The following is a 24,636-nucleotide window of genomic DNA, read 5'->3' as shown; positions in this document are numbered from 1 at the left end:
TGGGATGGTACTCATCATTCTTCTTCCTCCAAACACGTTTAGTGGAATTATGACCAAAAAGTTCTATTTTGGTCTCATCTGACCACATGACTTTCTCCCGTGACTCCTCTGGATCATCCAAATGGTCATTGGCAAACTTAAGACGGGCCTTGACATGTGCTGGTTTAAGCAGGGGAACCTTCCGTGCCATGCATGATTTCAAACCATGACGTCTTAGTGTATTACCAACAGTAACCTTGGAAACGGTGGTCCCAGCTCTTTTCAGGTCATTGACCAGCTCCTCCCGTGTAGTTCTGGGCTGATTTCTCACCTTTCTTAGGATCATTGAGACCCCACGAGGTGAGATCTTGCATGGAGCCCCAGTCCGAGGGAGATTGACAGTCATGTTTAGCTTCTTCCATTTTCTAATGATTGCTCCAACAGTGGACCTTTTTTCACCAAGCTGCTTGGCAATTTCCCCGTAGCCCTTTCCAGCCTTGTGGAGGTGTACAATTTTGTCTCTAGTGTCTTTGGACAGCTCTTTGGTCTTGGCCATGTTAGTAGTTGGATTCTTACTGATTGTATGGGGTGGACAGGTGTCTTTATGCAGCTAACGACCTCAAACAGGTGCATCTAATTTAGGATAATAAATGGAGTGGAGGTGGACATTTTACAGGCAGACTAACAGGTCTTTGAGGGTCAGAATTCTAGCTGATAGACAGGTGTTCAAATACTTATTTGCAGCTGTATCATACAAATAAATAGTTAAAAAATCATATATTGTGATTTCTGGATTTTTTTTTTTTAGATTATGTCTCTCACAGTGGACATGCACCTACGATGACAATTTCAGACCCCTCCATGATTTCCAAGTGGGAGAACTTGCAAAATAGCAGGGTGTTCAAATACTTATTTTCCTCACTGTATATTAAAGACTTCAAGTGTTTTTAATCACAGAAAAAACAAGTGATTAATCCAGTTAATTTGTATAATCGATTGACAGCACTAGTTTATTTGTAAAACATCCAATGGACATGATCCAATTCATTTGAATCGTCACCCTTCAAACCACAAAATGTGATACAGTATCTAAAATACAGCAATCACAAGTTGAATTCAATATTAGTCTTTGTTTGTCTCTTGTTCTCTCTCCCCGCCGGTCTCCCACCACGCTGACCGCTTCTCTTCCAGGGTTTTGGCACTGCCGCCGTTTGATTTTCCGTCTGCAATCTGCTGTGGCTGCACTTTCTGCTGTGCATTTACCTTTTCCCTGTGGCGCACACATGCTCAAAACTACCGCACGGTGGTTTGGCTTCTACCTCTCTAGTTTAATTATCCTAACCCTTTTAGATATTTTAGCCCAATATGACAGTCAATTCTACAGGGTAAATTAATTTTCTCCATCTCATTACACTCTGACTTCATATAATCTTTGAGGTATAGGAGCTTGCAAAACATAATTTAGCAGTAACAAGTTTGCCCCCGACAGAATTTGGTATATTTCGGTATTTGTTGATGCCTTAATTAAATTTGTCACACCCTGTAATACCTTCCTAAAAGCCACTCAAATGAGAATGAGAAATTTTCTTTGTGAAATGTATAATAAAATAAAATCATTCTCCCGAAGAGTACGGCTATTTCAGGACAGCATATAATAGCAATTTCATTTGGAGTAAATTTCATATTCGCTACAAAGCATTTTTGGCATTGCTCATTTTTCTCATTTAAATGTCTGCTTGATTTCCATTGCCTTGGAGGAATTACCCACATGACATGTTGGCACCGGCACCACAAGATCCACAACTGATTGTTAATCCTCCAATTATATTCAGGCTCTTCAATGGACTGATTTAGTTATGCTCAAGTCATCTCATTTAGTCATTTAATATTACGTTTAGAACAGATGTAGATCAAGACTCGTGACTTAGAGTTAGACTCAAATCACTCATTACCAAAAGAAATGAGTCTTGATTGATGTGACTTTATCTTACTCTGATAACTCAAGAAGAGACATTTCTTTACAGACTGAATTAAATGTAGGCCTATGTAGAAAAAGGTATTTTAATGATCTATGTCCTTATAGACAACTTAGACATGTAGGCTACATGTAACTGTACATCCTATCAGGCCAGTAAAGTATGTCTACTTAAGTTTGATATCATAAAATGATGACACGTCAACACAAACACGGCAAAAACTGACTTTCAATTTATTCAGTAAAATATCTAAACATTCGTAAATCAGGATACATTTAATTGAGGAGTAAAATGACATAAGATATAAAGTCTAGTTTTATCAAAATTAAGTGACTTTATGCTTAAAGTCGGCATGAAATCAAATTTGACAAATCTTCTTTTTATATGTAATATTGTAGTGTTTATTATAAATTATTTATCTGTGCACTTCATTATTTTTTTAAAATTCATGTACCCTTATAATCTTAAATCAAATACATTACCCTTCCCTCCCCCCTCGAAACGACCTCTCTTCTCTTTAGGTCACGTGCCATGGCGAAAGTGTGCGGCCAGAGCCGATGAGGGTGCGGCTATCGAGATGCTCTCGAGGGTGAACTTGACTGATAACAGAGAATGTCTAATAAGGATGATAACTTGACTTGACTCATCTTGGTTCGCGGGTATAATAAAATAAAATAAAAAATCCTTCATGGGAGGGTAACGGTGGGGAGTCCGGTGGAGAGAAATCCTCCACAACTGAATGTAAACTGGCATTCAAATCTGCCTCCATTTTGTTTGCAACGCCCAACCTCCAATGATCCAATCAGTTCCCGAAGGACGAAATCAAACCCCGCCCTACATTTTTTTCTAATTTCAGAAGCCGTTTCACTCGGATAGACGTCACAACAAGGAAAAAATGACAATACTCAACTTCCGTTTCATGCCGACTTTAAAACAAGTTATTATTTTAAGGTATCCTTGTTACATTGTAATTATATATTTAAGTATTGAGTATTATAAATTAACTACATGTACTTACTGTAGGGTTAGGATTAGGAATAGGGTTTGGTTTGGGGTTAGTTGAATGAAATCATGAATCATTTACTATTATTTCTACAGGAATCAAAAATAACTCCCAAATTTTCCACAGTCAGATTGAGGCACTGTAGTTATTTAAGTTTCCAACATTGATGTTTATTTTTATTTATATATATATATATATATATATATATATATATATATACACACCTTTATACACAGAGGGCCCCAAAACAATTGCTTCAATCTTGCTCTCATTTAAGTGTAAAAAAAGTTTAAAGACATCCAAGATTTCAATCGGCTAAACTTGCAAGCAAGGTTTCTAAACCTTTCTTGTTATTATGTTTCAAAGTCAGATGGATTTGGGTGTCATCTGCATCATAAAAATAAAAACACACTCCATGCTTCCTTAAAAGTGAACCTAATGGAAGTATGTACTAAGAAAACAAAGTTGGAGCCAATAGTTAGTGGAGTGTCTAAAGTGTACCAACTAAATAAAGTGTAACCCCATAGTCTAGTTGGCACAAGCTCCCAACACACTGACCAAAACCTTTGACTATTCTGTCAATAGAAAGTAACAAAATGTCCTAAATGTCCTTGCTTTGTTCTCTATGTAGAATGTTCCATTGCATCCTCAAGAACATAATCAACTAGCATTAACGGATTATTAAAGCTCTACTATCCACTCCACACTACTCATTAAGGCCCTTTGTGATGTACTGCACTGACCAGCCATTCACCATTCACATTCAAAGATAATCATTCCTGGTTTGATACAAAAGGCCGTCCCACATTACATGTTAATGTAAAAGCAGACAAATGGATGTTGACTATTCTATTAGACCCAAAGCTTTTATTATGTTTACAGTAGAGCCTTTAATTACGACCCAGGCCTGGTTTTATAATGTCATTGGAATTGAGAGTAGCTATTTAATGTGAACTTGGGTTCCGCCTTCATTACTGGTTGGAAAATTAAGCACTTAGAGGAGGAAAGGACATTTCCAATGGGTTCTTCTCTCCTCCTCTGGTGTACAAGTTTGCTATTTTCCTGAAGAAAAAGATTAACCGTTGGCATTCAAAGTGGATGAACAATACAGCACAGTGTTGAGCAGATGTTGATGACATTTGTGCGTGTGTTGGTGGTAGAGATGCCGTCTAGACACAGTGTAATTAAATCTGCTGGTTCAGAACTGCTGGGAAATATGAATCCCTAAATAGGCATCCAGAACTGTAGGCAAAACAAAATTGATCTGTTAGAAAAACATCCCAGATTATTACATTATGATTGAGCGCCACGAAGCCACAGCTCCTGCATCTTAACAACACACTGATATGAACAAGACTGAGCAGAAGTGTTAGCGAGTAATTAAAGGAATCGTTTAACCAAAAATGAAAATATCCCATTATTATATTAAATAACATCCTGGCTCTTTCCAGCTTTGCATTGGCATTGAATAGAGAGTTATATAATAATATATAATATTATTAAAGTTATATAATGATAATAGAGTTTTTGAAGCTCAAAAAAGCTCATCCATCCATCATAAAAGTAATCCATACGACGGCAGTGGGTTTATAAATCCCTTCTGAAGCGTAGCGGTCAGAGGTCACCCTTCCGCAGGAACTCAACTCTCTCGTGAACGCCCGTACGGCCGGTTCCGGAAGCCAGTGATTATAGATCATAAAGTTTTAATTATGGATATTTTTCTTACAAAATTGTTTGCATATCAGACATAGGATACCTGAAAATGTTAATTTATTAATAAAACCCATTAAGTAAACCGAACATGTCCATTCCCGTTATATGTTATGCAGGTTTGTTTATGGATTAAAGGATGTCATTCCCTCAACATAAGAAGTCATGGCCATAAGAAAAAAAACATAGGCCACAACTTCACATCGTGTGTCCACGACATAAGGATGTCGTTACTTCAACAAAATGGCTACAACATACTATCACTTTCCCACGAGTTAATGTGAAATCTAAGCGAACCGAACATGTCTCCTCCCGGTCACTGTAATAATATATACAGTATGACAAGATACAATTATAGATACTTACATTTTAGTGAAATTAAAAAGCTTATAGAACTTCATGACTAGCATGTACTGTAGCTTAGCACAATACAGTCTTATAGTAGCTTCCCCAACACTAACTACTGAAAGTGTGTTCCATCTTCATTAATGGCCTTAATTAACTGACTGATAGCCACAATTAAGTAATAAATTACTCTTCTTGATAAAGAAAAAAGTAAACGAGTAAAAAAAGGAGTTTTAAAAAGGACGTTGGAGAAAGATAGCTTGTACTGTCAAAGCAAATTCCCAAGCCTCAAGCCATAAATACAAGCCTTTTTGTCATGCCTTTGATTAAAACACTAGCAATTTATGAATCTCTTTTCATCCGGTTCATAATTCATTAGACCTCAAAGTAAAAAAAAAAAAATGCAGCCTTATCAATATTAATGATATGAATGTGTTTTGCTTTGAATGCTAACTATATCTCCAAGTGAAAATTGTGTGCTGTAGCCAGTGAATCTTTAAAATGCATTGATCTCATAAAAATCTGGAGAGGTTAGTAAATACTACTAGAGGATAAATTAGCCAACAGCGCACTGAGCCAAGAAGAAGACCTGTGGAATCCTTCCAACGCGGTTAGCGGTCATAAATGAGCAGGGGGTTTGAGCTACGCACGCACATAAACATAATCACCTTGAAAACTGTTCTGACATCTTCGTAAAAGAGACATCATGAAGACTAACAATGTGTAGGTGGTACCAGACAGAGGAAACAAACGCCATAAATCTTACCTTGCGCTTGTTGTTGGGGCTGACGTACAGATAGCTGAGGATGGTCTTCACGCCCACCTTTTCATTGAGTTTCTCATAAGTGGTTCCGTAATCTGTTGACCTGAAATGTAATCAGAGGCCTTGATGAGAACCTGGGGAATCAGCTGTTGTAATTAAAGACCTAGTGTGCACTTTAAACAAGGCTGAAGTGAGTATGGAACTGGAGCTTATTCATGGAAGCAAAAACACTTGTTAAGTGCCTAATTTGTTTTAAGGAAGGTAATTACAGGTTTAAGAAATGTTGCAACAATTTGTCACATTCACTGAAGATGCCATGACGCTTTACAGTCCCTTAAGGTCCAATCACATTAGTGAAATATCCGCATGCAATAAATGTCCATTGTTCATTTTTAAAGAGATGTATGAAGCATAGCTCACGCATAGTCACTTTTAAACCAATCAGTGTTCTGTTGGTTAGCGCAGCTAATTTACATGACCAAGTTGAACGTAACTGAAATCTGTGTGGCAAACGTTTTCGCTGATTGGAATGACTTTGAGCAATGAGCATGAAAATTCGTCAAGCAACAGTTAATGTGACTGAACCTTTAAAGACATGGATAACGCAACCAAATCTCACACGAAAAACTAAGTATTTTAGGAGATGCTGATTTCAAATGAATTTATATGATGTGAATCGTACAAAAAATGTTTTTTTTTCTTTTTTCAATAGTAAGCATGAAGGTCCACCTATATCCCCATCCCTAACTGTAACCAGTGTTGAGAGGGTTACTTTGGAAATGTAATAGGTTACAGATTACAAGTTACCCTATTTAAAATGTAACAAGTAGTGTAACTATTTCAATTACTTTAATAAAGTAATGTAACTGATTACATTTGATTACTTTTCTAACTTCCAGCACTGGTACGCATTTTTATCACTCGCCATGGTGGCAACTCTTAGACAGATTGTAGCCTAAAGCATCAGAATAGCATCGCTGTACTAAACAGCCTTTAAATGACAGGAGGCATCGTGCACATCAAAAACAGGCAAAGCATCAAATTAATATTATTCAACATATTCTAACTCTCTACAGAAAATATTCAGATGTAACCCCCTTTTGTAATACAAAATGTAACACAATACAATGTTAACATTTCCATAAGTAACTGTAATTTAATTAAACGTTTTTTTTTTCTCAGTAACAGTTACATTACATGTTGATTACAGTTACATTTATTTTGAAATTAAATTATGTAACTCAGTTACATGTAGTTACTCCCCAACTCTGAATATAACTGTCATGGAGACGTAAGCAGATCATACAAAAACATATAAACTAATTCATACCAATTTGTTAAAATGTAAAAAAAGTTATGAATTGCTATGAGATTGTGTAGGATGAAGAGGATTTAAGAAAGGTAATTTTAGGTCACCATGATTTTGCCAAGTAAGACTTTTGTTGATCCTGGAACAACATTCCTGACTAAAAACGTAGTCCTAACCATCCCATCCCATCCCTACACCTAAACCTAACCCTACCCATAACACTGTTTTATACCATGGTCTGGGTGAATACTCGATTCTGATTGGCTGCAGGGTGTCCATTAAAAAGTGATAGAGGACACCTAGTAAAGGAGTTCTGGTGAAACTGACTGTTTACCGTTCGAAATTAATAAGTAAATGCGCTGGCTACATCAGCTGTGAGTAACCATAGCAACAGGCAGTCAAAGTATCTATACAGACTATAAATCGAGCGGACTATAAATATCTCCGTTTGCTAAATAAACCGTCAGGCGTAACCAGGGAAACCAAGTTATTGTTTGTAAAAACTTTAGATTTCGCTTGTAAAACTAATTAAAATATAAACTAATGTTTTAAAAATGTGTTATTTGGCAAGTGACCATGGTATAAGCGGGTTAATGCCCTTCGAGGTGTCCATTGTCGGGTATTAATGGACTTCGGCTCCGCTGCGCGTCGGACGGTTCACGCCTCACCGCCGTCCATTAATACCCGACAATGGACACCTCGTCGGGCATTAACCCTTACGTAGAAGCACCTAACCCTGGTTGTAAGTCTACACTTGACATAAACTCTAAATGTGTCCCTCAAATCTGATTGGTTGATTGGAATGTTTTCCAGTATCAACAAAGATGTTGATCCAGGAACATGTTGCACTTGGTGAAATCACATTCACCATATTTCACATTAGTTCATACATTTTCATAAACTCATAATATATTTGATCAAATCGTGTTGATAGAGAATTGTGTACTTTTTAAATGAGCAAATATTTTGATTTAGTTTAAGACTAATTTTTATCAGTAGACACCCTGCCACCCCATCATCCCAATGATCATTGGCATTCACACAAAATGTCAGCTTTTAATTAAACTTACAGTATGAGGGGGAAGTTAAAGAAAAAAAGACCATCAGTCAGAACTGAGGAAAGATACACAGAGTGTTATCCTGAGAATCTGTCATCACTCAATGTGAAGTTTTAACGTTAATGAGACTTTGCTAACTGATGTTCCATTCTCAGCTTTCAATTTGAAATGTGCTCTGTATACTAGAAAGTCAGCAGTTTCTAGCCAATACAATACCAACTTCAGCAGCAAACTACAGGCCAACAGTAATGTTGATATTTGTTACTTATTTGTCACCAGATCAATAATAGCCCATACATTGGTGCAATGGAATGAGAAAAAAAATCAAAGATGCAGACGAGGTCAAAACGACAATGTTCAATAACAGGAGCATAAAACACAAAGACAGCTGCTCGGAACCGTATTAATCAACAAATAAGACTTCACAAATGACCGTTGAAACAAAGGGAGCATTTAATGGTTGACTAATGAGCTCCAAATGCAACACAGGTGTGTGGTAACTATGGTAACGAGCTTTTGATAAACACAGAATTCCAGAGAGGATGCCCTCTGTTGACTGTTAGGGGAACAACAGACATTTCCCTGACATCTACATAAACAAACACAGTCATTTCAGAGGAAACAGCTTTGCTGCTCTGGCGCTATATGCAGCACGTCTTGGTTCTTAACTAAATACATGTCATTTTCTAGACTAGGGAAGGTCCACTGGGATGAAATTAAAGTTCTCAGCATTGTAAACAGGACAGAAACAATCATTTAGTTATTTTATCCAAGCGACTTACAGCACACTTAACAAGCTTTTTAAGTGTCCTTTTCCAAGGCCCTTTTACAAGCTTCAGTGCATCACTTCAATGCAACGCACGACCATCTCCACATGAAAAGTGACAATTTTAGAAAAGTTGCTATGTAAGCAAGAAAGCATTGTTAAATGGGTTCACGAAACTTTATCAGGATATTCTTGGGATTACATTAGCTCATGAAGTCTTTAAACATTGCAACATGATCTCATGTCATTGCTATTTGTTTTTCGGTTCTAGCAAACATACATATTCATACTTTCATATAAAACACATACAAAAAATACATTTGTTAGAGTATTTATTAGGGGTTCAATAACTCATAACTCCCAAACCGTTAGGCGTAGGCTCAAGTGTCGTATATCGTTGGAATCCTTGGCTCAAGTCGGACAAAAAAAAAATCGGAAAAACATTTTTTCGGGTGTTTTTGATTTTTGAACTAGTCCAAGGATTTTGACCCAATTGGAACCAAAGCAGTGCTGCAAGATTCTCTGGAGTCTGACTGTCAATAATTATAAAAAAAAAGTTGAAATTTCGATTCACTGTGGGAGGAGCCACCTTTACTAAAATGGCTATAACTCATGAACGGAATGTGATATTTCAACGCTATCTCACGACCAATTCGTACGAGTGAGTAAAATCTGACTGATTCGTACGAATTCTTATGATTTGTCTAAACCCCAGTGACGGTTAGGTTTAGGGGCAGGGTCAGAGGTCACGAAATCATATGAATTGGGCAACTCGTAAAATATGTATGATTTAGCAAAAATTGTACGAATTCATATGACCCCACTCAATTAGCCACGTCGTAAAATTCGTGGGTTGGATATTTTCACCAGACTCGACACACATATCTAAGTGCTCATTCTGTGGTCGTGTGAAAAAGCACGCAGCGACTAGTCATTTGGTGGCGCTATAACATGGATAAAACATAAAAATGGCTATAACTACGCAACACTAAGTCTGATTGACTTGAAAATTGCCATGCGGTGTCTTCGTCCAAGGTGCCAAGACTGCCTTTGAGGACATTCGTGTATCTTGAAAAATGCGGCAGGCGGCGGCCAATGAAGCTTGAGCAGCATTCAGACAAGGTCAACGGAGGCAGATCAGAACGAAACTCGCTGGGCCTGTTTGGCTCACAGACTTAGAGGCCTGTGAGAAATGCAAAAGAAATCAGCCACCGGGGGGCGCCCCCTCCATTTTTTTTTTCACTTGAGTAAATGATAGTACACCATGCGATTCATACTACATGGTATAACTCCTAATTTGGAGCAACTTTACCTCTAGGACCGCCGCTGTCAATCAATTCGTTCGTTAAATATTGAAGATTATTTTAAAAAAAAACTACTTTTGCAAACTAGTCCTAGGTTTTTGGCTCAACCTTGATAAAACCCTTGCGGCACAATTCTTATGACTCTCTAGGTCAATAATTATATATATATAAAAAAATTGAGTGAGTAACCTTGGGTTAAGTGTCTTGCTCAAGGGCTTAAGAGAAGTCAGCCTCACACTTGGTTGTACTAAGCTTTAGCCACACCACAACATACCAACCACGTGTCCTTACCAGGAATTGAGCTCAGACACTGACCATGAGACAACTTATGGACGATAAATAGCAAAGCGGTTCAACTAAAATGACAAATTCCATAGTAGTTTTTGTGAATATTCTGAAGATTCTTTAAAATCAATCAAAAGCAGTTGCCACGATTATGCTAAGTGTTTCAAGACTGTCAGTCACAAGTTAGTAAACTGAGGTTTTTTTTTTTTGTGTGTGCCAGAATAATGTGTGACGACCTTCAGAAGCCCAGACACATTCAGCCGCCTCATTAAGCTGTTATTGAAATATAAAGCATTTTCCATTCAGTTGTTTTAGCCTAGAGGTATATACACACAAACATACACACAATGACAGAAAGAGAAAGAAGGAAAGCTATCCAACATTGTTTACATTTCCTGTAATATGAAATGTTGAATATTGGAAGCATTTGAAAATAGGCTGTGTTGAAGATGTGGTGAGTTTTATAAAATATTCATACGTTCATCTGTGTGCTAATGTGAAACTTGTGTTCGGTTGAGACTTGACATTTTTTTGTGTGTTTTTTTTTAGGTAGAACTGCCACTTCAAATCTATTCTAGAAGAGCAAAGTCTTGCCAACTCACACAGAAATGACGCAAAGACACATAACATCAGAGAATCAAAATATCCGCTACCACTTAAAAGCGTGCAATCAAGCGTACACCAGAAAAATAAAAATCATGTTTGGATGTTAAAGTTTCACAAACCTCATTTGACTTGCAGTTTGATAAGACGAGATAACTCCAGTGCCATTCTTACATCTTTCAAAACACTTGGAACTTCATATTTTTATAACAAGCTTGTACTTTGTTTTTGCCTGCTTCCATTCCAAAATTCAAGCCTGAAGCTATGGAACAGCTTTTTTTTTTTTTTTTTACCACTGAAGTTTGACCTTGGACCATTTAGAGACCATTTTGCTCTGAGATCTTAATTAATACATTAAAAAAAATGACACTTTAAATATTCTGCTTTAAAGAGGATATGTTCTACTGTCTAGTTCACTTATAATGTAAGCCAAGGTTTCTTTCACTAAGCAGTTGCAATTTACTGTAGTTGTACATGACCACATTATTTCACAAGCTATTATTTTCAAATCTATTGCATGTGAAAAATACCAATATATTTAAAAGCCATGACCTACTTTGAGTAAGTTAAGGTTGCTGTTACTCATGCATGAATCCATATGACTCCGGTCTTAGTTAAGTCAGTACGTTCATAAAAAACCCAAAATGTACCCCTTCATCTGTATTTCAGAGCAGTTTCACTGGCAACCAACAACAGTGAGTTGAAACGTTCAATAATACAATTTAAAAAAACAACAACAATAGGACAAATACAACAGAAAAAAAAGAATGAACAATTTAGCCTATACTACTAATAATTAGGGCTGGGAATCACTGGGTACTTCACGATACGATACGATACGCGATACATTGTTCACGATACCGATAATATCACGATATGGCGATACTGCGATAATCGATATATTATCAGTAATAACTCACAATATATCATGTTTTAAGAAATAAAAATATTTTTTTTTTAATTAGGAAAATGAATCTCCATTTCGTTTTTGGATGAAACACAATAACAAAAACAACTTGTGTTTTATCAGTTGCAACAAAACAGTCACAGACACTATTTTTGCTGCAGATGATTTTTTTCACTCGGGAGAAATCGAGTGGAATCGGTGATGCTCGCATGGTCGCGGCTCGTAGCGGGTGAGAGGAATTACAAGCCGAGCCGAGCACGTTACAAGCACCTCCCGACCTCTCGATAATTTTTAAACATGTTTTTTCACCAGCTGTCCCCTATTGCCAAATCATACACAACCACGTCAATGGGGCTATACCTCAGTGGCAGCAACCATACAGTGTGCGCATACACTGTCACTGTCACACACACACACACACTTTTCTCTCTCTCTCTCTCCCATTCGCAACATGACGTTTTAGCGCGAAAGCCCACGTGATTGCTGCCGGCTCGGGATAAAATTCATGCAGGACAGTCGTGCCTTGTACCAGCTGCTTTGACGCGATTATCAGTTAAACTGATCTCACGACCTCCCGAGTGTCCGAACTCGCACCGTGTACGCCCGCCCTAACGGCTTTTAATATCGATACTTGGCAAGAGCGCATCGAGAATCGGTCGCGGGAGAAAATATCGCGAGATATCGCCATATCGATATTTTGGCGCACCCCTACTAATAATAGCAGAGCAGCGGGTTTATTAGGCTGCTGTCACTTTAAGACCAAATGCACTGACCTAATACACTGACAAGCATTCCATTACTTTCCCAGCTGTTTATGTTTACTGAAGATATAAATTAATGTGTTTAAGTTAAAAAGTCCCGAAGACAGACATTTTGACATATCTTTGCATGTATTAATGTTTAAGGACACATCCAAAGCCCAAGGTAGCCTGTACTTGTCCATGTTTCTCTCCATCTCGGACCGCGCAGACAAAAACAGAGAGCCACCAGTTGAACAGCGTCTCTTTCGCAGCTTAATATGCTTGTACACGTGACGTTACATGATTTGACTGATTTGGATGTTACGTATGGGTGACAGTGCACCACTTTAAAGGAAAGGAACGGAAAGTGACATCATGTTTTCATAATCGTTGGAAGGCAAAATGAAAAAAAAATGAAGAAAAAAACGAAACTAAAACACAGCCCTAAATCATTCTTGAGAGCAAGGGGGCCCCCTGGAGGTTTGGGGGCCCTACGCAACTTGCATACTTTGCTTATAGGGAGGACCGGCACTGAAGTAACTATTAATTCAGGTATTACAGTAATACATGATTATTCATGTACCCCTATTGTAAAGTGTTACAGATTCTCAGAATATTCATTGTAATAAACATTATGATTATGAATTCACTACAGGATTTCACTACCTGAAACCTTCCTCTTTCCACATGTCACTGAAGAGTCTTTTACATAATGCCTAAAACCCTAAAAACAACTAAAATAAATGATGTAAACAGCTTTACAGCTAAAATAAGTGTTAAGCTATAATTATAAGCTTCACATTTCTGCTTTAAATTCCTCTAAAAATTGGCCCCATTCACTTTCCCTGTATATGCATCACCATAACCTAATTTTTATATAAGACAAAATTTCTGACAAAACCCATTTACAACGTAATTTTTATGAACAAATGAAATACATTTTCACTGAAAAAAATGAAAAGTTAATAATCCTGTTATTTCCTTTTTCCACACACTGGCAGAGACTGAAAACTACTGAAGCGAGTACACAAGGCTGAATAAATTGTGTGTGTGGGCATAAATCAAACCTTCTTTCAGTCACAAAATACATTTAATAACCAGCACCTCAATGAGAGCAGCTATCACAATGCAGCTCTTTTCAAAGCCAACAATATCACAAATTAAGAACTTACAGAAACTTACTCAGTCTAAAAAAAAAATGTTTAAGGGTATTAGAGGCTGGTACTTTTATAATAATATTCAATGATTACACAAATACTCTCCTGGTTCCACAAATGGCAACGAGAGCTTTAGTGTAAGTTCTACCAGGAAAACTCTTATGCCACGTCATTTATTCATATTAATAGGTCTGGCCAATCACTGCTTGACACCTGGAGTATACTGTATAAGCAATATGTTTCACATTAGCAGTTCGGACTAAGCTAAAGCTAACTTTTCTCTACAGCTAAACACGAATCATTGTACCGTCTCTTAATACTTTACGGAATAAATACCATGCAAACGTTCACTTGCCCTAACTTTGCTGACCATATGCTGCAGTGTTTTTCTATATACACTTACATTATACATACTATGCTACTCCAAAAAATGCTTACAGTAACTACTGTATAGGAAGTGTCTCTGTACTTTATACCTTCCCATGAAAGCTTAATTATCTGCCACGGAAGGCATTTGACTACATTCATTAAAGCACTCCTGAATTTATCTACCCGGGTGAGTTGGAAATAATTGTCTTGAAATATGCAAATATCTTGAGGGAACACCATAGGATGCACCTGGTCTGTTATATGGCCTTGGTTATTATATTACCATCTATTAGACCTGATAACTCCCATGAGACACTCTTACACTTATTATTACACTGTACAGTACTATACTTACACACAGATACTGTACACTTATATAATAACTCGTATGAGGCAGAATGCCCATCAAATTCATCAGGATATTTAAAGGTTCAGCAATTCAAAATCACATGAAATCATGCACCGTTTTCATTATCGAGTTTATGAAAGTCTGTTTTTAATGATCGCACTGTAGACATTTAAATACATTTTTCGTAGGCAAGACTTTAAAGTTTGTGGTGTACAGAAAAAAGACAAATTAAATAAAAACTGACCCCAACTGACAACTCACCCCATTTTCCCTTATATGCATTGCATATACAGTGCAGTGATTTATCAATATATCAATAATTTACACTACTCAAACGGGGTCAGTAAGAATTGTTATTGTTTTTAAAAGAAGTCTCTTCTGTTCACTAGGGCTTTATTTATTTGATTAAAAATACAGTAGAAACAGTAATATTGCAAAAATATGACTACAGTGTAAACTAACTGCTTTTTTAAAATATATAATTTAAAATGTTATTTATTCCTATAATATTAAAGCTGAGTTTTCAGCAAGAAACTTTTCTCATTATCAATGTTGAAAACCATTGTGCAGCTCAGTAGTTTTGTGGAAACCCTGATACATTTTTCTTTGATAAATAGAAAGTTCAAATGAACAGCATTTATTTAAAATACAATTTTTTGTAACAATTTAAAAGTCTTTACTAACACTTCTGATCAATTGAATACATTCTTTAAAAAAGTACCGACCCCAAACTTTTGAACAGTTAGTGTATATATTTAGTCAAAATGCACAGTACTTGTTGTGTTGACATAAGGGTGTTGGGAAAAAATTAAATAAAAATCATTATACCTACTACATGATTAACTGCACACACAGAGGACAGACATCACTGCAGAACACTCACACACAGAGGATAGACATCATTTAGAAATCCAATTATCATTTCCCATTCATCTAAAATGATTGGGTTGGTAATACACTGCAAACTGCCATTTGATTAATCACCCTCTGGTTACCAGCATATTTTTATGCAGGGTCACTAACTTCATTACTGAAATGCTGGGTCAACAGCAAAGCATTGCCTGAGATGTAAGATATTGCTGAACATATCAGATTTCTTTGTGAGAGACCTTGGTTTATGAGCTCAGCTGGATCTTTTCCTGTCCTGCTATAACACAGGACATTTGGCCACTGTATTTCCGATGGAAGCTCCATCTTTCCAAGCTAAAGGGCCACACAGTCTGCTGAGCATCTCCACTCCAATCTGCTGCTGGTAGAAGCTGCCAGATCTAGTGATCAGAGGCCAGTTTCACCATTTGTTTCATGATTGTAGAGCTTTAGATTAGTGGAAGTTAAAAAAAAATGCTAAAAAAACAACAACAAAAAAAAACTGAAATGAATGAAACAACATGAAGGGTGTCTATCCCTTAGCTTATTCACCGTATCTCCCAGAGTTAGATAAGTCCATACATACCCTTTTCATCTCCGTGCGTGCCGTAACTCTGTCTGACGCACCCACTGCTAGCCTAGCTTAGCACAAAGACTGTATGTATACAGTTCAGTATGTATACAGTTAGAAGATGGCTGTGTCTGTGTGACCTTGTTATTTGTACAAGCAGTGACTATACAAATCACAACATGTAAATAGGAAAATGTTGGCGTTATTTTGTCACTTATTGGGAGCAGTATGCTAGCTGGAGCCATTTACCTCCAGTCTTTGTGCTAAGCTAGGCTAGCGGTGGGTGCGTCAGACAGAGTTACGGCACGCACGGAGATGAAAAGGGTATGGATGGAATTATCTAACTCTGGGGGATACGGTAAATAAGCTAAAGTCCCAAAAAGTCGGCGTGTTCCTTTAAGATCCTCAACGTCAGATCCATTCATGCTATTCTAATGCACACGTTACGTCCACTCAGATCAATGAGCTGTGTGCTGCATATCTTAAAAGGGTAAAGACAATCAATGATAGAGACGCCATTAATCAGCTAATGTAGCTTCAACAGTCTATTAATACAGAGTTGATTTAAAAGTCACACTAATGGACGTGTCTGTACTGTCACACTATTTAAACAAATGCAATTGCAGGGAAAATATGAAAAGCTTTAAACCACACTGTATTTATCTGTTTCTTTCTGATGTTTGAGGAACTACCACAGGGACAGGGATTTTATCTACTTTCCTAAATAAACAAACAGTCACAAAGGTATATTACGCAACATGACTGTATAACATTTCCCCAGTAGCATGTACACAGATTGAATAATCATTCATATTCTTACCTCCATAAAGAGCTTTCCGTGACACTTCCCAGATTGAAGTCGTACAGTTTGGTCAGCATGAGGATCACCTGTACAAGAACACAAGAAGTTGTAAAAAGTTAAATGCATATCTAGTTCAGCGCAGACTGACATGCAATCTGCAAGCATTCACATCAAGACCGGATGGCACAAGCTAATTGGCCTCTGCTGATGAGAGCCAATGAGATTGCTTGCTCAACATTTAAATAGTCTGGTTTATTGTTTGCTGTAAGCTAGTCCTGCAGTTCGCTATCAGAGTTCCTCTGAATCCCTCCACCTCCCCCAGCTCCACCTGCCTAGATCTGCTAGGGGATTTACAGTGTGTATGTCTATTTATGAAGAAGCATCACAGCAGCAGCAAATCTTACATGCTCACAGCAGCATGTCTGTGTCTTTATTAGCTGTGGCAAGTCCATACTTGCTCTCATAATGATCAACAGCAGCAGCATAGCAGATCTAGTCCGCCAAGAACAAATTCATGAACACTGCTATATTCACAGGGTTCCTGCAGGGTCTTAAAAAGTCTGTAATTCTGAAATTTAAATTGAAGGCCTTAAAACGTCTTAAAAACGTCCAGATTTTCATCCGAGGTCTTAAATTTCATTTAGTCAGGTCTACAAAAGGTTTTACCCTCGTTCATTTCCAGAAACGCTGGCCGCAGAAAGTTATGACAAAGTAGCAAAAAAGTATTGAGTTGTAGCCTACAAAGCAGAGCTCTAGAGCAGGGGTCTCCAACACGTCGCTCGTGAACTACCAGTAGCTCGTGGCCTGATTGGAGGTAGCTCGCCAAGGGGCCGTTCACATATCGCGTCTTTTGCGCGCTCAAGTTCGTTCAAATGTAGGCGCGTGGAATGCGCGCTCATAATTGAAGCGACGCGTTCATTTTTTTCAGGCGCAGCGAGATGAAAAAATATCAACTTTTAAAATGCCGCAAACGCACCGCAGGTCATGTGACAAGAACCAACCAATAAGCTTCACCCTTTCCGTAAAAACACTGAAAGCTCAGTCAACATGAAGGATGGGGGTACACCCAAACACTACGGGTGTTTTTCTCTTCTCCGTAAATAAATCTTGTAGCAGAGCTACAGCAAGCATTTTTCGGTGGTGGAAATCCATTAGCCACTAAAACTTTGTCGTTGTGGAGAGCGGTGTGCATGGTTGCATAGCAATGACAGACGCCACAGTTAAATCGGACCGAATTTTACTATTAATAATAAAAGACAATCTAATGTGCATTGTAAATGTCAGTAATTTGTCTTTTTTGACTCATTCTTTTTTTTATAAAAAAATATTTAAAGGCTGAAATATGTCAGGTTTATCTTTTTATAAATCCTTTTTTGTCAAAACTTTATTTGAACTTGTACATGTTAGTAGATAACATGTTGCAAGACACTGTTTTAAAATCTGGCCATCATTTTTAATGGTATTATTTTAATGTTTATGTAACAAAAAGTGCATATTGATGCTAATTTTATGTTATTTGCTGGTTTTCGACATAAAACTTTTTTTGCTGTTTTTTTATTTAATTGTGTTGCATTAGTACTTTTTGAACAGGATTCTGTGATAACCGTGATAATTTTTGTTACTATCAGATAATCCATGTTAGATAGATAGATAGATAGATAGATAGATAGATAGATAGATAGATAGATAGATAGATAGATAGATAGATAGATAGATAGATAGATAGATAGATAGATAGACCCGAGGTATCTATCTATCTAACATGGATTATCTGATGTGTGTGTGTGTGTGTGTTACATGGGTTGTTACATAGGTTGGAGTAGCCCGTTCAATCTCTATTAGGCTATTGATATACTGTTTTGTAATGTAAATAAATATGAGATGAAATCTATTCTATTTGAGGGCAAGTTTGTTTTAGCCTATTTTCATTTTGGGCCTAAAGTTTTGGGCATTTGGCACGTTGTTGGGTGTGGAAGGTTCCTAATGTGATTGATTTATCTGTAAATTAAATTAATGCTTTTTCAATGACTGAATTCATTGAAATAAAATATTTTTTTCAGAATTTATTTGATTTGAATATATTTTTCTGGTAATACGTTGTGTAGGTCTTAAATTTCAATCTTTATGGTCTTAGAAGGTCTTAAATTTGACTGTATTCAATAACATGCTAAAACTATTCCAAGAGTTGTCATGATTTATATATGTATATATGTTACCGGCAAAGTGTGAAATCCTGGTATTGTATAGAATGCCTAGGCAATGTATAGAATTCCTGATGTTTTTTGCAAAAAATACATTACCTAATTCTATACATTACCTAGGGATTCTATAGAATGTCGCACTTTGCCGGTAACATATACACTTAATTAATCAAATAAAAATTAATATTCATGATGTTCAAATAATAAATAAAAAAAAATCTATCTTAGATCCTGTAACTGGTCACCATTTCAATTATTTTTTTATTTATTTAACAGGGACCATACAGTCAAACATAATTACAATACAAAGCCTGTAACTGATGCACAGCATATAGAGTTTATAGCTAATGCTAATTCAACTCTTAAATTTATGCCTTAATTGTAAAAGTCCTACGGTGTGACAAATTAAAATGTCACTGTAGATCATAAAAGCTGCGTGCATGATTAAAAAAATAACAAAATGCTGTTTAAAGTTGTTTTAGAGTACAGGATGCCATAAGGATATCAAATTCTCAAAAACATTTCATACACTCCCATATATCTGTGTTGGACGTTACTTGCCAGTTAAATCAAATAAAATAATATTATAAGAGCATAATGCATAAGAGCAGGGACGAGGCAGATAGAGAGAACCCAGATGCCAGCACCAGTTCATTTGAGAAACACAAACACAGACAATCCATTCCAAGAACAAGAGAATAATCCACACAGAAGGCGGGGATCGACAACAGGAACACACAAACAGGAGCAACAAACAACAACTGAAGCACAGTGGTTTAAGTAGATAGGGGCTGATGAGGGACAGGTGTTGGTGATTTGTTGTCATGGGAACTAATGAGGGTAACTATGGCGACAAACAAGGTACAAGGCAAAACAGGAACCAAACACAGGAAGTGAACACAGAAACAATGGGAACTGAGAATACACTTCAACATAAAAGTTTTTACAGAACACAAGACACAGCACAGGGATTGTGACAAAATCGACTCTTAGCAGAAAAGCCCTCATCAAATCTGAATCAGAATCATTATTGAATCACCTATTATATAAAGTGCTCAATAAATCAACCCATAACAACCACAAAACTCACAAATTCTCACATCTTGCAGCTCTTCGTCTCAGCATAAAACACCATTAAATGATGCATCAGGCTTCCTCCTTGACACCCTAATAATTCATCTCCTCATTACTTAATCATATCATGCTGAATCTAAATACAGCGCTGTAAATATCCTTTATAAGATTTTTAAGGTGCACAAGACTGTGCTAACTAGGTCAGTCAAATTCCTCCAGGAAAATTAGAGACGGGAAAGAGAGCGAGGAAATTCATGCCTGGAGCGGGGGAAAAAAAGTAGACTCATAAACTTACAATCTATTTATGCTCCAAGAGTGAATTCATACCTGTATAAACCTCAAAGCCTATTGAAGGAACGCTGATCATTATGGGCGAAGAGTTCATCGATTCTCTCAGAACTTGGTTTCAATAATAAGTGTGGGAAAAAAATACATATTAACTCTTTGAAAAGCCCTTCAATCATAGGGTAGAGCACATTCTGATTCAAGATATGTTCAAATGGAAGCATCTGTGCTCTAAATTATGTCATTAGTTTACAAGGATAGACACCCAAATCTTTTCAGGAAGAAAACAATGAAATCAGCCATAACGGCCTTCTACATGTACAGTAACAAAAAGAGAAAAAGATAAAAGGGCGAAGAACCATTCAAACAGAAGGGTACTCTGGGAAATAAATGGAATAATGAAATTCTTCTTTAGCTTTAGCTACAAGTCTCCATATAAAACAGGTAAAATAGTCCATCAGACAACACTTAACGCTATAGTCAATTCGTTCAGCAGTATTGGGAACAGCCTGAACTGCTGAGATCTCTTGTAGAAGCCTATTTGAAAAGCTGCCCTGACATTTACATACAGTTCAGTAACAGCACCAGTGCACTGCTCAACCACGGGAACAGCTCTGTATAATATGAAGACAGACAGAAAAGATTTCTTGAGTTTGTCAAAAGAGCATACAGCTGCTGCAAAAAGTATTTTTGACACTTAAAGGGATAGTTCACCCAAAAATGAAGATTTTTGTCATCATTTACTCACCCTCAAGTTGTTCCAAATCTGTATGAGTTTCTTTCTTCTGTTGAACACAAAATAAGATATTTTAAAGAATGTTGGTAATCAAACAGTTGTAGCCATTGATTTCCATATAGGAAAAACATACCATGGAAGTCAATGGCTCCGGTCAACTGTCTGGTTACCAATATCCTTTAAAATATCTTCTTTTGGGCTCAACAGAAGAAAGAAAATCTTACAGGCTTGGAACATTCATATATACATTTTCAACTCCACTTGAAGGCCACATGACTTCATACATCCACTAAAAATTCACTTGGATCTAGTTGGCTGAAAAACTTTTCGAAAACAATAGGAAAAAGTATTTAAGTATGTGACTTAAGTATCCAAAAGGTCCAAATACGCTTTTGGGAACACACTTAAATAGTGACTCAGTTTCAATATATGAAAAGGTTTTGTGATTTTGTGGTAGATATAGCTTTTTAGGAAAAAAAAACAAGAAAAAAAAACAAACATTTATACTGTATGAGTGGTGCAAAAGAACTTTATTCCTTCAGTGAATTACGCTAGCGATAGCATCATGCTGTGTGCTTTTCTCATCAACAGTGTGCATGTTGTTAAAAGGAAAAAAAGGAACAACGGATAGTGCAATATACAGGAAAACACTGCAAGAGGGCCTGCTTCAGTCTGCTGGATCATCCTACTGGGACAAAGATCTCAAACAATAAGGCAATTTAAAATTGAGAGTTTAAGAAGAAAAATATGCATATCCAGTGACACAGTGGAAGATTAATCCAATTTAAAATCAGTGGCACTGTTTATAAAAAAAAAAAAAAAGTGCTGTAAAATCTTCTTCTTGTTGATGATTGTACATTCCTTAAATCATTACCACCACCAACAGTACTTTAAATATAATGTATAGCCTGACTATATTGGCGTTTGTTTAGGTCCTCAAATTATTAGAGATCTGGTATTAAGCTTCAGCTCCTCCGTTTTCTGCTCACATCCCCATAACTCAGACACAAGCATCGCACCGCTCTAAATTATTTTCAAGATTGCTGGACTTAAGATTACAACCTCTCTTCCATTCCTATATTTGATTTCACCTCATCAAATACACCATTAATTATCAGATGAAAAAGTAGTGGACTGATCTCACTGCCCTGCAGGGTTGTAAAGTCCTCATGCCACTAGTGCTATAAGGGATGTCAGCCATTTTTCTGACTTCAATCACATGCAGGATTGCCAGGTCTGAGTAACAAAACTAGCCTATAGGCCGATCAAAAAGTAAAACTAGCCCAATGTTCCTATCCCAAATATCAAAAATGTATGCCACTCAAATACATAATTTACAGTCACTATATGCTAATCATAAACACAGTCTCTTTTCATAAATAAAGGAGCTTCCTACCAATGCCCTTCCTCACAAAAATCATCATCGGGTTGGGAATCAACCTTTTTCAGCCCAACAGTTTAAAAGGAGCCCAATTGACTTGGCAAACCTGACCACATGACGTACTTCCAAAATCCCACCCTTCAAAGACTGTTAACCAATGGGATGCCATGCATTCTGAATGCAAAAAATGACTGAGAGATAGAGGGCATTTCTGATCGGCTAAAAAGTGTGGGCCACTCCCCTGACTCTAATTAGTGTCTGTCACAGAAACGGGTGTGATTTTGTAAATTTATTTTTTAAAGTGATCTGTAATCAAAAAAATAAAATAAAAAATAAAATAAAATTAAATTTAAAAAATTAAAAATAATAATAAAATAAATAAATAAATAAAATAAAATAAAATAAATTTATTTCACAACCATTGTAGGATAGTGCCTTTTAAAAGCAGACTTTGCATATTTCATATTTATTTTCATTTGAATATTTTCTAATGTTAAACAACAATATATATTTTAACAAATGTATAACTTGTAATTCAGTAAAATAAGCAAGGAAATTCTGCTTGTTAATTTTGCATTCCTAATATAACACAGCCATTAAAGCTGAAAAAATTACTTTAATACTGCTGATGCATGTTTGTGCGAGTAATGAGTATAAGCTGTTTACATGTAGAGCTTATTCTGATTAAACTTCCCTCATTTATAAAGGCTCTGGCTTGATTCTCTGTGCATTCTGATTAGATTTATTAGACACTTCACTACAGTGCTGTTCTGAGCACCTTAGTAAGTCTTTTCTTAAGTTCTAGTTATGTACGCTGAATTATATGCATAAACATATTTACAGATGAAACAACACAGGAACATAATTAGTTGAAATAACACTCAAGTATGGCTTTGAAAGGTGTAGTTGAAAGGGCACAAATCATGCATTTATCTTTGTTGTTTTTTCATCAATGCGGTACATAAATAAACAGTAAATGAAGCATTGAACGCTATTGGATTCCTGTTAGAGAAGTCATGTTGAACTTTTAAAAGGATAGTTCATGCAAAAATGCTCCGTAATGGTCAAAAACATCCACTGCATTTGATATCGAGCATGTTTGTTTTGTACAGCAGTGAAACAAAAAACAGTTATACATAGTTTCACAGGCTGAACTCTCCAAATGGTTTGTGGGTAGTGTTTTGGATGGATGGTATTGGGCCATTCTCTTGTATTAGAGAGGAGAAGATCATTCCCACTGAAAAAATAATATGTTGCACTCACACAGGTGTTGTCAAACCAAGTTATCCCAGTCTCGGACACCAAAAGCAATTCGGCAACAATTTCACATGTCTTAACAAATAGTGACATGCGGCCATTGCTTAGCATTGCCAGTACTAAATTGAAAACTCAAACTCTAAAACTCGAAGTACTGTCTCTATACACCCAATTTATAACAGCCCTTGGCTACGACTGAGTAATGTTTGGAGGGAAGAAAGCCTATTAACTATACTGTATAAAAACAATCTACGGGCCTATTCAGACGGGATTAGTTTTATATCCTCTGTGATTTTAATCCTGTCCGAAATGGCCATGTCAGTGATTATTCTTAAACTTTTTTACAGAGAAGAATGTATTGTCTTTTACCTACTATAAAATGCCCTAAAAGAATACCCACAGGTGAAAGTAGTCCTGTGTGAATTGACTTGCTGGTAAAAATCCTTTGAATTTACTCTCAGCAGTCCATGTCTGCAGGCTGTAGATCAAGCACTCCATGTGTTTCAGTAGACTTGACCAATAAAAACACACAAAAAATGAATAGACGTAGGTTACAACTTCTTAGACGTGCTCGCTGTTGTGTGTGGATTTGTGGACTTTTTCCTTAATTCTGACAAGTTTATGTAATGCAGTTCTGCTTTGGGAGACCCAAGTTCCGAGTTCCGGCTCATGGACCTTTCCCGATCCCGATAGAGTTTGTCTTTGGACGTTTGTTTCACTTCCTGTCTCATGTGCCATAGGCTGTGTTCGAAACTGGCCCACCTATACACTATTCCCTACATTACTCCACTAAAATAGTCCTCTTGAAAGAGTGTATGAAAACAAGTTAGCGAATTCAG

The 24,636-nt window shown here is 36.8% G+C and overlaps 1 protein-coding gene across 3 annotated transcripts in view; it reads right to left on the bottom strand.

Moving 5' to 3' along the window:
• The window catches only part of sorcs1 (sortilin-related VPS10 domain containing receptor 1), a 218,114-nt gene that overhangs the window by 79,221 nt on the left and 114,257 nt on the right, over positions 1-24,636 (bottom strand). For all 3 annotated transcript variants that reach the window (XR_014603923.1, XM_084096285.1, XM_084096286.1), the window contains exons 2-3: positions 16,882-16,949; positions 5,780-5,879 (exon numbers count right to left, since the gene is read on the bottom strand). Coding sequence is in view for 2 of the 3 variants with exons in the window: in XM_084096285.1 (XP_083952411.1) it covers positions 5,780-5,879; positions 16,882-16,949 (168 nt within the window). In the remaining variant the exon portion in view is untranslated. The remainder of the gene's footprint in view (positions 1-5,779; positions 5,880-16,881; positions 16,950-24,636) is intronic.

Source organism: Abramis brama, assembly GCF_963993115.1.
Source record: "Abramis brama genome assembly, chromosome: 2".
In the NCBI taxonomy this organism is placed as follows: Eukaryota; Metazoa; Chordata; class Actinopteri; order Cypriniformes; family Leuciscidae; genus Abramis; species Abramis brama.
Note: the sequence above shows the minus strand (reverse complement) of the source record. Positions and strands in the feature narration are given on the sequence as shown.